Raw genomic sequence first — 14,108 nt, forward strand, 5'->3', positions numbered from 1 at the left:
CCCCCGGAGGGGGGGGCTTTTACCTCCAGAATTCCATATACCAGAACTGATGAATTAGAAAGCTAGTCTGGGACAGAGTGATCATTCTCATGGAAAATATGTGCCTCCCCAGGGTCTAGTGCTGTCCACATGACAGGTGCTCAATCCACACTAGCTAATTGGTAAAAGAACCTGAGGATGATCTCTGGCATTGGTCTCTTTGCTTTCAGGACCCAGAGGTCTGTCAGTGCCACTGAGCTGTTTCTGGGACAGGCTCAGGCTTGGGGAAAATCCTTTCCATAACTGTCCCCATTCCCAGACATGCTGGATGTGCACCTGAGTCAAAAAATGTGGTGAAGATCACCAGAGAAAACGCACCCCGCCCCCCGCCCCAAGACCTCTAGTGCCTGAACATGGTACCCCATGGCCTCCTCTGGGTACCTTGGTGCCACTAGAAGGATGCATTTGGTGAGCCTTCAGTTGCTGTGAGAGAGATTTCCGAAGGTTCTTCTCTTTGATGCCTTGTAGGAGGGAGGGGGGGAGAAAGGGTTCCAGGCCCCACTCCTTCCTAAGAGCAGAAGAAAAGTAAAAGATTAGTGAGAGACAAAATGTGACAGAGAATAGAAGATGGTAAGTCAGAAACTGAATCTGAAAAGTACAGATGGAGGAACAGAGACTGGGAGAAAGAAAAAGAGGGACTGGAACAAGAGAACATTGGCCACACTTCCCTAATAGAAGCGGTAGCTCTAGGGCATCATGGGCTAGAGCAAGGTGTGAGGAACTCCAATTCTCACTCCCATTCCACTTCTTGCATTCCTGATAAAGGGCAATACAGCTCAACCATTTTACCTTCTTCCTACACAGCTGTTTGCCCCCAACCCGAAGGGTCCCAGCCCAACTCACTCCACATTCTTGAGTGAGATCTTCTGACTAGGCCGAGTGGCTGAGACAGTGATATAGATGTGGAGGGCAGCAAGGCCCAGAAGCATCTCTGGTTTGGGGTCCATTCCAAAGCGTTCTCGGATAACATCATTCCGACTCTGTGAGAGAAGGCAGTCCAAACCTGTTAGTTAAAGGCGATGTTCCCTCCCCACCCCCTATCTACTCCTTTATATTTCAAAAAAGAACCACGGTGTCGGTAAGACATGGTAGATCAAAGGAAAGAGGAAGATGCTGCCCTTGGGGAAGAGACAACAGAGAAGTCTCAGGTCACAGAGACACTATTAGCTTTATTCAGCAGATAGTGGACAGTTTTCTCAGTGACAGGTGTGCACAATGGTAGGGTGCAAATGGGCATAAAGTAGTTCACAGCATACCACTCCCTTTCTTTCCTCCTGTTAAAAAAGACCCTCCCACATTTGGGGTAGCAATACTCACCCCCCAATCATATAAAACTCTTCCACAAGAGCAGATGGGAACAAAGAAACAGAGACGTGGGGAAGGACTCTGTATAGTGTTCTGGCCCAGAAACTCAGGGTGAGAGATGGATTGCAGGGATGAGGTAGACATTCTGTTCCTTGGGGTGTAAAGGACAAAACATTGATGGGCCAATCATTCCTAGGCTGTTTTCATGTTGGTCTCCTGGAACTGCTGGCCAAGCATTATGGTAACCCTCAAACTCTAAGGACCAGGACCCCAGCTATCAATGAATCTAGCTTGGTTAGAACAGTTGTCCATTTGGTTGAGGTGGACCCAGTTAAGGGACTAGGGAGTCACAGTAGTATAATTATAGCATGGGAGAAGGTAGAAAAGGAATACTTCATCAATGATCGTCTATGTAGAAAATCCAATGGAATCTATAAAAAACTACTAGAACAAATAAGTGAGTTTAGTAATGTTGTAAGACATAAGGTTAATATACGACAGCTAATTGTATTTCTGATAGCAACAAACAATTGGAAATTGAAATTAAAAATCCAAATCATTGATAATAGCATCAAAAATATAAAACAATTAGGAATAAATCTAACAAAACATGTGAAAGACTTGTACACAAAAAACTATGAAACACTGCTGATAAAAATTAAAGACATAAATCAATGTAGAAATACTGTGTTCATGGGTTAGAAGATTTAATATTTTTTAAGATGTCAATTCTACTCAAATTGATCTATAGATTTAACACAATCTCAATCCAAACCACATCAAGTTTTTAGCAGAAATTGATGTGTTGGTTCTAAAATTCACATGAAAACACAAAGGATCTAGAATATCCAAAATGACTTTGAAAAAGAACAAAGTTGGGGCTTGGGTTGTGGCTCCGTGGTAGAGTGCTTGCCTCACATGTGTGAGGCACTGGGTTCAATTCTCAGCACTACATATAAATAAATGAATAAAATAAAAGTCCATCAACACTAAAAAAATATTTAGAAAAAAAAATGGAGGACAAATACTACTTCATTTCAATACTTATTATAAAGCTACAAAAACAAAGTAATATAATGTTGGCATAAGGATATATAAGTAGATCAATGGAACAGAATAGAGTTCAAGAATACCTCCACAAATATATAGACAACTGAATTGTTTTTGATTTTTTTTTTTGCATTACTGGGGGTTGAACCCAGAGGTCCAAGCATATGGGGCAAATAGTTCTACCACTGAGCTATATTCCAGTTCTTAAATTTTATTTTGGGACAGGGTATCACTAGGTTGCCATATTAGCCTCAAACTTTGGATCCTGGCTCAGCTTCCCAACTACAGTGTGCCAGGTTAAATCACTGTTTTGTTTTCTTTTGTTCTTTGGCAGTACTGGGGATTGAACCCAGGGGCCCTCTACTACTGAGCTACATCTCAGTCTTTTTACTAGTTTGAAACAGGGTTTCACTAAGTTGCTAAGGCTAGCCTCTAACTTGCAACTTCCTGTCTCAGCTTCCTGAGTCTCTGAGAGTATAGTTATGCATCACTATGCTCAGCTGGACAACTGATTTTTGACAAGGGAAATTCAGTGGAGAAAGGACAATCTTTTCAACAAATGGAGTTGGAATATGTATACCCATATGCCAAAACACACAAAAAAACTTTGATGGATACCTTGCATCTTATATGAAAGTCAACTCAAAATATATCATAGATCTACATACAAAACCTAAAATGATAAAACTTCTGGAAAAAATATAGAAGAGCTTTGTGATCTTGAGTTGACAAAGATTTCTTCTACGTGACACTGAAAGTACTGTACATAAAAGAACAAATTAACAAACTGGACTTCATAAAAATTCAACATTTGTTCTTAGGAAAGACACTGCTGAGAGATTGAAAATACAAGTCACAGACTGGGAGAAAATAATTGCAAATAACATATCCAACAAACAACTTGTTTCCAGAATACATAAAGGACTCAAATATCAATAACAAGAAAACAAATAGTCCAATAGAAAAGGAGGCAAATGATTTGAACAGACATTTCACCAAAGAAGATTCAAGATAGCAAATAAACACATGAAACATTGTTCAACCTCATTAGTCATTAGGGAAATGCAAATGGGAACCACAATGAGATGCTATTTTACACTAATAGAATGACTAAAATAAAAAATTACATGTGTGTGTCTGTATACACGCGCACACACATCTCAAGTGTTGAAAATGATGTGGAGAAACTGGAACTCTCAAAATCATCATGCTCATGGGGCTGGAGTAGTGGCTCAGTGGTAGAGCACTTGCCTGACATGTGTGAGGCCCTGGGTTCGATAGTCAGCACCACATAAAAATAAATAAAATTTAAAAAAATCCATAGGGCTGGGGATGTGGCTCAAGCGGTAGCGCGCTCGCCTGGCATGCGTGCAGCCCGGGTTCGATCCTCAGCACCGCATACAAACAAAGATGTTGTGTTCACCGAGAACTAAAAAAATAAATATTAAAAAATTCTCTCTCTCTCAAAAAAAAAAATCCATTGACAACATTTAAAAAAATAATCATGCTCAGCGAAAGAAGCTAGTCTAAAATAAGTATACATACTGTATGATACTATATATATATATATATATATATATATATATATATATATATAAATTTTAGTAAATGAAAACTGATCTACAGTGATAGAAAGCAGGTCAGTGGTTGCCTGGTGATTAGAGGGAATGAATTACAAAGGAACCTGGGGAAACTTTTAAGAATAATAGATATTGCCATCTATCCTAGCTGGTGACATAATGCTGGGTTCACGAAATCTCACTATTCCAATAACTTAAGAAAACTGCAAAGAAAGCCTGCAAACACACAGAAGTACCTTTTCAAAATCCAGGACAGCTCTCTGACCTTAGGGGTCCGTGGAAAGAGAGAGAGCCAAAGTTATTGCGGGGTACAATAATTGTTCAGTATCTCTTGCTCAGGACTTAAGGGCGTGTATTTCCCGAGAGGCTCCCCAAAAATAAATATGTTCAATATTTTGAATGTGTTGATATACACATATGGGTGTATACATATATATGTGTCAAAATTTGTCACAGTATGTACTTTATTGTTTCATTTATTTATTTATTTTTTGGTGCCAGGTATTGAAACTGGGGGCACTTTATCACTGAGCTACATCCCCAGTCCATTTTTTTATTTTGACACATGGTTTTGCTAAGTTGCCTAGGGCCTTCCTAAGTTACTGAGGCTGTATGTGTGTGTGTGAACATGCGCACACACATCTCAGGAGGATTGAAACTATAATCCTCCTGCCTCAGCCTCCCAAGCTACTGAGATTATAGACATGCACCACCATGACCCACACAATGTGTACTTCAAATGTGCAGTTTGTTATGTGTCAATTATACATCAGTAAAACTGAAATATGAAAAAAGAGGGAATAAATCTGATATCCATATCATCATAAAGGGGAGAATTTGGGTAGATATGGTCTTGTCATCAAATTTGGAAATATTAGATCCAAGGTGGTCCCCAGAAGCTTAAATGAAGATGTTATATCATATGCATGTACAAATATGTAAAAATAAATCTCATCACTATTTACAAGTATAGTGCACCAATAAAAATGGGAAAAAGGAGGCTTGAACAAAGAAATTCAGGGTAAAACAAAATGAGAATTAAACTTCTAAAATTCATAGAGCAACCACACAACTCATTTCCCCCTGGAGGGTTGGTAAAGGAACTTAAGGCAGAGAAATGTTCCTAACATTTTAAGTTGTCAAAAAGGGCAGAAAGGACAATGATGATGTCTCATAGCATATTCCCAGTTGTCACTATCAGAGACAGATAAAGTCTGGGTTTATTTTTTCCTCTCATCAAGTGCTGTGTACATCCTGTGGGCATCTAAAACTCCACACGTCCCCAAAAGATCTCCTCTTGTCCCCAAACTCATTTCACTGCCTTTGTTTCTTAATTTGAGGAATGATATCACCTCTGCCAGTCACTCATCAAGTCAAAGTCTATTGAATCCTCATTTTAATATTTTTAATACCTTTATTTATTTATTTATATGGTGCTGAGAATTGAACCCAGTGCCTCACATGTGCTAGGCAAGCACTCTACCACTGAGCTACAACTGCAGCCCTTCAATCTCTCTTGATTCCCACCTACTCTATCATAGTTCTGATTCTGGCCCTCATTATTTCTTCTCTGGATAACTGCCATGGTTCTCTAGCTGGTGAATTTCCTTGGCACTGTGTGATCTTTTGAAATTGCTCATCTGACCAAGCTATTCTCCTTTCACCATTTCTGTGCCTCCACAGAATTTCTTTATCTAGATTGCATATTAGAATCACCTGAAGAATTTTAAAAATAGCAATGTCTGGGAGTCAGCTCATAGGTCTTGATTTAATCAGTCTTGAGGGTGGCACAGGACATTTTTATGGTCTTGAAATGTGTGAATTTTAATAAGAAAATGAACAATCAGCCAAAGGCAGAAAAAAAGCAGGGAGAGTGGGTCTCTTGTCTGATAGGAAAGGAGAATATTAACTTTGAGAGCACCTATATATTTCCTGCTTTGACACTGTGGGGCAGAGAGCATTTTTTTCCAAAACTTTCCAGATAATTCTAATGTGCAGTTAGGGTTAAGAACCACTGTCCTTAAGCAGTAATTCCCAAACTCCTTTGGATATCAGAATTCCATGGAGGGCTTGTTAAAGCAGATCACTTATTTCTAACTCCAAGTTTCTGGCTCAGTAGGATTGGTCTGGGCCCCAAGAATTTCCATCTCTAACAAGGTCCCAGTTGATGCTGACGCTGCTGCCTTTGGGACCACACTTTGAGAATCACTGCCCAGCCTCCATCATAAAGCCTACACTTGCCATGGCCTGCCAAGCCCTTCACTGTCTGCTTCCTCTCTCTCCCACTTCATTTCCTACTGCTCCGTACATTACATCTTGTATTGCAGCTATAATAAAATCACTCAGTTCTCTCATTGTACCATGCTATTTAGTGCCCCCATGCTCTTGTAAAAGCAAAGTCCTTTGCTTAGAATATGTTCCCTCTACTCTGTATCTCTACACAGCAAACTTCCATTTATCTCATTGCAAGGAGCATGTGTTTGTCACTTCCTTGTGAAGCCTTCACTATCTCTCCCATGTGCAGTTGGCAAACTGCTTCCTGGGTGCCCTCATTGACAGTAAACCCCACCACTGTCATATTTATTTACACACAGACTAGCTTAAAGGAGCCAAGATAGTTCTTTTGTCATCTTTGATCACCAATACCTAGGGTAGGGCCTGGAATAGAGTAAGCACTGAATGTTTTTGGGTGAAGTGAGTTGGGAATCATCTCCTTATCAGAGCATGGCATTGGAGGCTGAGGACCCCTGCAACCCAATGTGCTTGTTAGACCTTGGGATCCTGTGAAGGAGCCAGAGTTATTTGGGTTGATTGTTCCTGAAAACCAATGAGTTGCATGGTCAAAAAGACAGGACATTGAGCCACAGGCAGCTCAGGTCACCAGGCCAGTCAACTTAGCAATGGAATACAATGGTAGCAGGAAAGAAAAGGGCCCTCAGAACTACATGGAGGTTGAAAAAACTTACATAGTGATTTCACTGTGATGGCAGAACAGCCTGCCTGCTTGTTTGTCTACTAGCTGTTTGTCTGTATCCCCAAGCCAGATTCTACCTGGATGTAAAGGTACTCGAAAGCAGCAGGATCCCGACGCAGCAGCTCCACGGGGTCTTTGGGAAAGAAGCTTATTCGGAACAGGCATTTCATTCCATGATAGTGTGTCCTCTGTACCACCTAAATCCCAGGGGTGAGAGGTGAAAGTAAGGATCTACAATGCTCGAGTAGTGGGCAGTCAGTTTGGTGGCTCCTTCAAGTGCGGCTTAGGGCAGAGTTAGGCTGTTGTTCCCACTCTGTCTCCTACCTGGCAGATTCACATTCAGTAAACCTCGTCCAAGGTTTTGCTTTCCCCATATTCAGTTAGACATGGTCAACTGTAGTCTGAGAATATTAAATGGGAATTTCCAGAAATAAACAATTCATGTATATTATTTATTTATTTATTTATTTGGGGCAGTAGGAATTGAGCCCGATGCAATTTAACCATTGAGCCAAATCCCCATCCCTTTTCCTTGTTTGAGTCAGGATCTCACTAAGTTGCTTAGGGCCTAAGTTGTTGAGGCTAGTTTTGAACTTGCGATTCTCCTGCTTCAGCCTCCCCAATTGCTGGGATTATAGGCATGTGCCACTGTACCCAGCTTATTATTGTTTTTAATATCTTACTGTACTTAGTTTATAAATTAAACTTTATCATAGGTCTCTATGTATAGGAAAAAAAACAGTACATGTATGGTTCAGTACTATCTCTGGCATCCACTTGGGGGGGGTCTTGGAATATATCCCCTGTGGATAAAGCGGTACTATTGTACCCTTAGAGGAAAGTAGAGCAAGGTCTTTTCTGCCCTTCTGACCCAAAGTGACTGCTATTTTAAAATCACTTATCTATTGCTTCTCAGCCTTTGGGCTAAGATCGCGTGTAAAATCATTTATTTAAGACATGGACTTTATCAACAATCAGGTCTAAGTGCTTAAACACTAGGTAGGAAGAGAGGGCTCTTGAGAACTTCTCAGACTCTTTTCTTGCACAGGGTCTCAGCTTCAAGCACAGTAACAGTTGCCAATTAGAGGCCAAATCAAATTGAATACATCTATACCTATTTGGAGGTATAGATGAAACACTATACCTCCAAATATACTGTTAATGGTTGAAGCTGGGGATGGCTAATAGAGTTCACAATACTATATTCCTTCTACTTTTGTGTTTGTTTGAAATTTTTCATAATAAAAAGTTTGAAACTTCTTTTAAAGTCTCGTTGTATTCAAAGGGCTGCTTGGGGAGGGGCTCTTAAACCTCCTCCAAGCACTTACCCATGGCCTTGTCTTTCCTACTGCTGAGGCTCTTGTTTGTATCTGGCTGACAGCTGAGCTTGAAGAATTTTTCTTTCCAAGAACTCATTTGTGTGTGTGTGTGTGTGTGTGTGTGTGTGTGTGATTTTGGTTTCCGTTTGGCTTCCATGTAGGCTCTTAGCCATGGAGTAGAATTTTTTCCCAATTGTCCTTCTCCAATTCTTTCTTATCCTACTTGGGAAATCTGTTTGCTACTCTGATAATTCTTGGTGCTTCATATTGGTAAAATCCCACCCAGAGTCCTAGATTTCTTCAGCCTTTTTTCCAAATGGTGTGGGCCAGGAAGATCACTTTTTCCTACTCTATCTTGGAAGATAATATAGATGTCAGGGTGTCCATTCTTGGCTCTACTCAGCCAATTCCCAACTCTCACTTGATTCCATTTCCTGACTTTTCTATATCACAGCCTCATCTGAAAGGCCAATTTCTCTTCAGGAAGGAGAAAAATTTAACAGGTGGGCTTTCTGGGAGACAAAAGACTATTTGTCAGTTCAGCATTCTGGGTGCCATGCAGAGAATCACTCTTCTCCCTGGAGACCAAGACCAATGAGCTTTCCTTAGGTCACAAAGGGCATTGCCCAAAGGCCCTCTGTGATGGGTAGTAACAAACTTAGGTATGAAATTGTCTTCTGGGAGCTGGCTGAGCATATCATTACAAATCTTCTAGGGAGGGAGTGCCTTGGGTCCTCTTCTCTAGTACAGGCCACATACAAAGCTACTGGGCCAAGATAAAGAAGTTACTTACATAAGCCAGGGGCTGCTTGTCTTGAAGAAGCAGGAACTTGTGATTCTGTTCTGGCCCAGCATATTCAAGAACAAGAGCAAAGTGCTCAATGTACCTCAGAGAGAGGCGGTCCTGTAATGTCACCATCACATCCTGTGGAAGAAAAAGAGCCTTGAGAGGGTGATCTTTTTTGGCTTTAATTGACTCACAATCATGTGAGGAGGGGATTGAAAGCCAAGCACAGTAGTCCCATGTAGAAGGCTGAGACAGACACTAGCCTTTATTGTGGCCCAGGTACTGGGCTCCATGAAGGCTGCCCAGTGGCCTGGGCCCTGGAGAACACCACAGGTACAAGGGATGGAGGCAGGCATTCCAGAAACTCCCCAGGTGATGCATATGGCAAAAGAAGGTCATGTCCATCTCTCCCTCCCTCCCTTCCTTCCTCCCTTTCTCCTTACATTTGACAAACTATTCCCTGAGTGCCAGGCACTGTGTTGGTTCTCCCCTTATCTCTTATAAGTCAGAATGCCCACTCGAGTTTGTGTGTCAGCTCTTTCCTTTAGGAATTAGCAAAAGCTACATTTCTATAATTAAAAAAGTATACTATTTCCAGATTCATAATCTAATTCAAATGACTTCAGTTACTGGCAAAATGTTCATTTTTGACCATTGCTGGCTTTTAGAGACAATCAATTTAGCAACTTGAAAAATGTGTCCATGCAGAGGAACTATGTCACGTGTCTGGTTTACAGTCATAAATCTGACTACTTCTGGGCTCCGTCTGCTCTGCTGCCCTACTTTTAATACTAGGGCGTCTGGAAGCATATTGGTGGGGGCTGTCCAAATGTCAGTTTGGAGACTTCTGCCATCTATTTGTTGTGACTTCAGCATATCCGCTGGGTTCCAGTGTGTGTGTTCAGCATCTCTCAGCCCCCAAAGGCTGGAAAGAAGCAGGCTTGGGAATGCAAAGCTACCTGACAGCCAGCACTGCCAAACAAGCCCTTCAATGAACACAGAAAGGCGTTCAGCCATTTAAATAGTAGGCTGGAAATTGGTGGGTACTTGAGAGGATCTCTTTGTATTATCCAAGTAGTCACAGAGGCACCAGTGTTGCTGGAGCTCTGGCAGGGACAGATGAGGTTTTCTTTGCAGTTCAGCTGCACTGGGACTGTGGACAGCCAAGCCAGCAATTGCCAACTGGTGTTACAAGTGTAATAGTCCCTGTGCCAGGCTGTCAATTCTCCCAGGTACCTCTCTGGGACAAGTGGCTTGGCAGCCTGTCAAAGTTCCAATGAATAGCCAGTGCACCCTTACTGAAGTCAGAGTGAGACTGCAAGTGAGGAGAACACTGCTGTCCTGGAAGGCTGGGGCTATGGAGAAGCCATGGTAGCAGTGACATGCTGGGGGAAGAATACTCTGAGAAGCCTCCAAGGGAAAAGAGAGGGGGTAAACACTCCACTGTGGAGACAAGCTACAATGTGCATAGCAACCCATGAACAAACACCAGGGAATATTTTGACACAATAAGATATCCACATCTGGAGGAGTGGACATTCAGATACCCAGGGTTGGCCTAATTAGTTCTGTTTCACTGGTCCCTCCCATATCCTGAGACCTTCAAGAGCTAAGAGACCATTCCATGACTCCCTAAGGAGTACATTTTGATCCTAATTCTCTGGGGGACCTGCCTAGGCCTAAGCCTTCCAAAGAAAGCTTTGATTCAATTAACATGGATTAAGTACTATAAATTGTACCCAAGATGCTACTGGAACTTTGAGAAGCACACTTCTTGATCATTCATGGACTATCCCCTCCCCCTGCAGAACATTTAGTGTCTCTGACCTTCAGACACTAAACACTAGTGGCATGACAAATCATTGGGATAATACAAAACTCCCTTGGACATTTCCAAAAGCTTTCTAGGAATGTGTAGTTCTTACCCTGCTGGAAAACTACTGGCAAGGCCCATTCCAGGCATCTGTTATCTCTTTTTTGCAAACATTTACTAGCCCAGGGGCTTTTATATTTATAGGGTTGTCTTGGCCCCAGTGTGGGAACCATAGGTTACCTATGGGTCAAAGCAGGTTTTCTGGGGGTGCTTTTAGCTACCCAGCAGTTTGGGCAGCATTGATTGCATTAAAATATTAATTCTGGGGATGATATTTTCTTTCTGGAAATAGTCTGGAAGAAGCAGAACAGATATTTCTGTCCTATAGTAGAGTGAACCTTGGGGCAAATCATATCATGGCTTATACTCCTAGGCACTAAGAGAATCAGTAGGACTTTCCGATACCTGGCTGATCTGTTAACAATCACAGTTTTATTAATTGCTCTTCCTGTGTAAATAACAGCCAGGACTGAGGGTGTAGCTCAGTGGTAGTGTGCTTGTCTAGCATATGCAAGGCCCTGGATTTGATCCCTAGAACTGGAAAAAAAAAAAGCCAAAGCAGTTGTGGCCAGACTTTTTAAATCTTGGTTTGGTGCTTAAGATGTGGTTGTTATTTAAAAAGCAAAGCATGGCTCAGCTAATTTCCCAAGAGACTTCATTTGTTTATTTCTGTGTGTAAACTTGTGTAGGTGTTATTGTATCAATATAAATTGCTTTTGCTTTATAAATGGCTTAATGATCTTCACATTCCTTAGTTCCTAAGAGTCCTGAATGACCCTGTGTTACATGAACATAAAGCAGGTGACAAGCAGATGCGTACCCATGTGCCCACACACATTTTGACAATTATAGTCCACAATTGAGCATGCAAATTTCTGCCATCAGCCATATCTGAAGACTATGCATTTTTGCAGCTTTGTGTTCATAAGCACCAGGAGCTCAAAGGCCACCTTGCTCCAGCAGTAGCAGCATGTGCAGTCTCAGAGGAATGCGAGACAAACAGCTGTGTGTCCTCTGCAGAGGGCAATGTTGACCCAGGAGAGGAGACTCTGAAAGTACCTTAACAGTGGTCCGGCCATCAAATGTGAATGACTTGATCTGCCCGTTCTCTAAGAAAACCTTCAGGACGTTGGGGATGAGGAGGAGAGCTTCCTTCTTCATCATTTTCTATGAACAGGCAAGGAAAAGTCAAGGAGAAGGCTCAATTACAATGAGGGGGAAGCCAGAGAAGGGTATGGAAAGGAAGGGACAGAAGGTTAAGGAGACAGAGAGTCAAAGGGACGGCAGGGCAGAGACAGAGAAAAAAGATCAACAATAATGTTATGTGGAGACAGAGCCAAATTCCCTAAAGACATTGGAAAATATCAAAAGTCCATTTCTCATATGACATCACAGTGCACTTGCATTCTCCTGTGATTCAAAGTGTGGCAGCTTTGGGCAGTGCTTGGCCCATTTGAGACCACTGTATACAATCTGAAGGCTTCCTTTGGAGCCCAGCTCACTCACCTCAGCTTATCTCCTAAACCTCCATTTCCACCAGGTCCTTCACAAGCCAAGACCGCTTCTCAGTCTGTGCCTTTTCTCTACTGTTTCTGCCCTTGTATGGCATCCTTATCCCTCTCTGACCTGGCCCCTGCCTACCTCTCTGGAGTCATGTCTTACCATTCTTGATATCTTCATCTCTAATAATTCTTTGTCCTTCAGGGACTATCTTGCTTCCTACAGGATACTCAGCAACTCTGACCTTGAGACACGAAATGACAATAGCATGAAAAGTCAGTGGGATGATACAAAACATCCCCATATGGTTCCAAAGCTCTTGGAGGGTGGGCAGTACTGATGTTGATAAGAACCACTGGCAAGGCCCTTTTTCAAACACCTGATAACTAAATGGTGACAGTTTTCCTGGTCCAGTGTTTTCTTTATTTATAGAGTGGTGCATGCTAATTTCTCAATAAAAATTCATTAAATAAAAGCTATTCATTCTGCTTTCCTCTTTTCCTTCTTGGCAAACTCCTATTCATCCTTCAAAACCCACCTTAAATATGTATTCTGTAAAGACTTGGTCCAATATCATCATATACTTGAACCTTGTCTCCCCATATGTTCCTATAGCAACCCATACACACCTTTCTCAGTGTCTGCACACACACACACACTCACACACATGGTTTCTCTAATAATCCACATGTACCATAATATATGTATGTATATTCAAATATATATATATATATATATATATATATATATATATATATGAAATTAGAAGTGGGCTAGGAGTTGATCCAATCATTCCATAAGTGCTCATTTTTTGTGTGTGGTGGTGCTGGGGATTGAACCCATGGCCTTGCATATGCTAAGCAAATTCTTTACCTCTGAGCCACATCCCCAGTCCAATAAGTGCTCATATTTTTGAAGACTATTTGTCTTTCATAATCAAACAGTAAACTCAGAGTACAATGACCATGTCTGTTCATCTTTGTAATTCCAACACTGAACTGGGTTCCTGACACACACTTGGTTCTTAACAAATGGCTGCTAAATGAATGAGCAGTAGGTGCTTACTTGAATAATTAGACTCATCAAGAGGATCCAACCATTTCTCTGGGCCAGCATCATCAGTTTTCTATAGAAACTCACAGGCTGAATAGATGGCCAGACTTCTTGATTCAGAGGGCATTCACTAAGCCTCTCCTCTCTATCATCCCTATGCTAAATCCCCAGGATGGTGACAGCAAAAATGGAGGACTTGAGTCCAGCCCTACACTATTGTTATAGTGACCCAACATTCATATACCTTATGAAACCAAACCAAACCAATAGCATAATATGGTTAAGGTTTCCTAGATAAGCTGCATTGGGTTTTGATTCTCAAGGAGATGGTAGATGTGGATTATTAGAGAAAGCAGATGAGAACAGTGATTGGTTACAGACAAAGCATTTCCACAGAAATAAATAAGTTCTCTGGACTTGGAGTACTGGCTGGCAGTGGTGGGAGTCAAGAGTCAAGTGTGTCTGGGGTCAAGCCAAGGTGGGCGGTGATGGGATATAAAGTTGGAAAAGTGTGACTCCCTGATCCTGAGATGACTCTCTCCTGCCAAGCCCAGAGGCCCCGGAGCCCCAGGCTGATGACGCTCAGCGGTGGCAGGTTTTATTTAGCACACTGGGTTGGACTCAGATA

General features: G+C 41.8%; 1 protein-coding gene across 1 annotated transcript in view; it reads right to left on the reverse strand.

Annotated features, from left to right (window-relative positions):
- Frmpd3 (FERM and PDZ domain containing 3) overlaps positions 1 to 14,108 on the reverse strand; it is a 69,784-nt gene that overhangs the window by 32,872 nt on the left and 22,804 nt on the right. Inside the window, 5 exon segments of the mRNA XM_015497966.2 lie at positions 421 to 547; positions 883 to 1,019; positions 7,026 to 7,145; positions 9,061 to 9,192; positions 11,987 to 12,094. Coding sequence (XP_015353452.2) covers positions 421 to 547; positions 883 to 1,019; positions 7,026 to 7,145; positions 9,061 to 9,192; positions 11,987 to 12,094 — 624 coding nt within the window.

The sequence above is a fragment of the Marmota marmota genome, unplaced genomic scaffold (genome assembly GCF_001458135.2).
Source record: "Marmota marmota marmota unplaced genomic scaffold, marMar, whole genome shotgun sequence".
NCBI classification, from domain to species: Eukaryota; Metazoa; Chordata; class Mammalia; order Rodentia; family Sciuridae; genus Marmota; species Marmota marmota.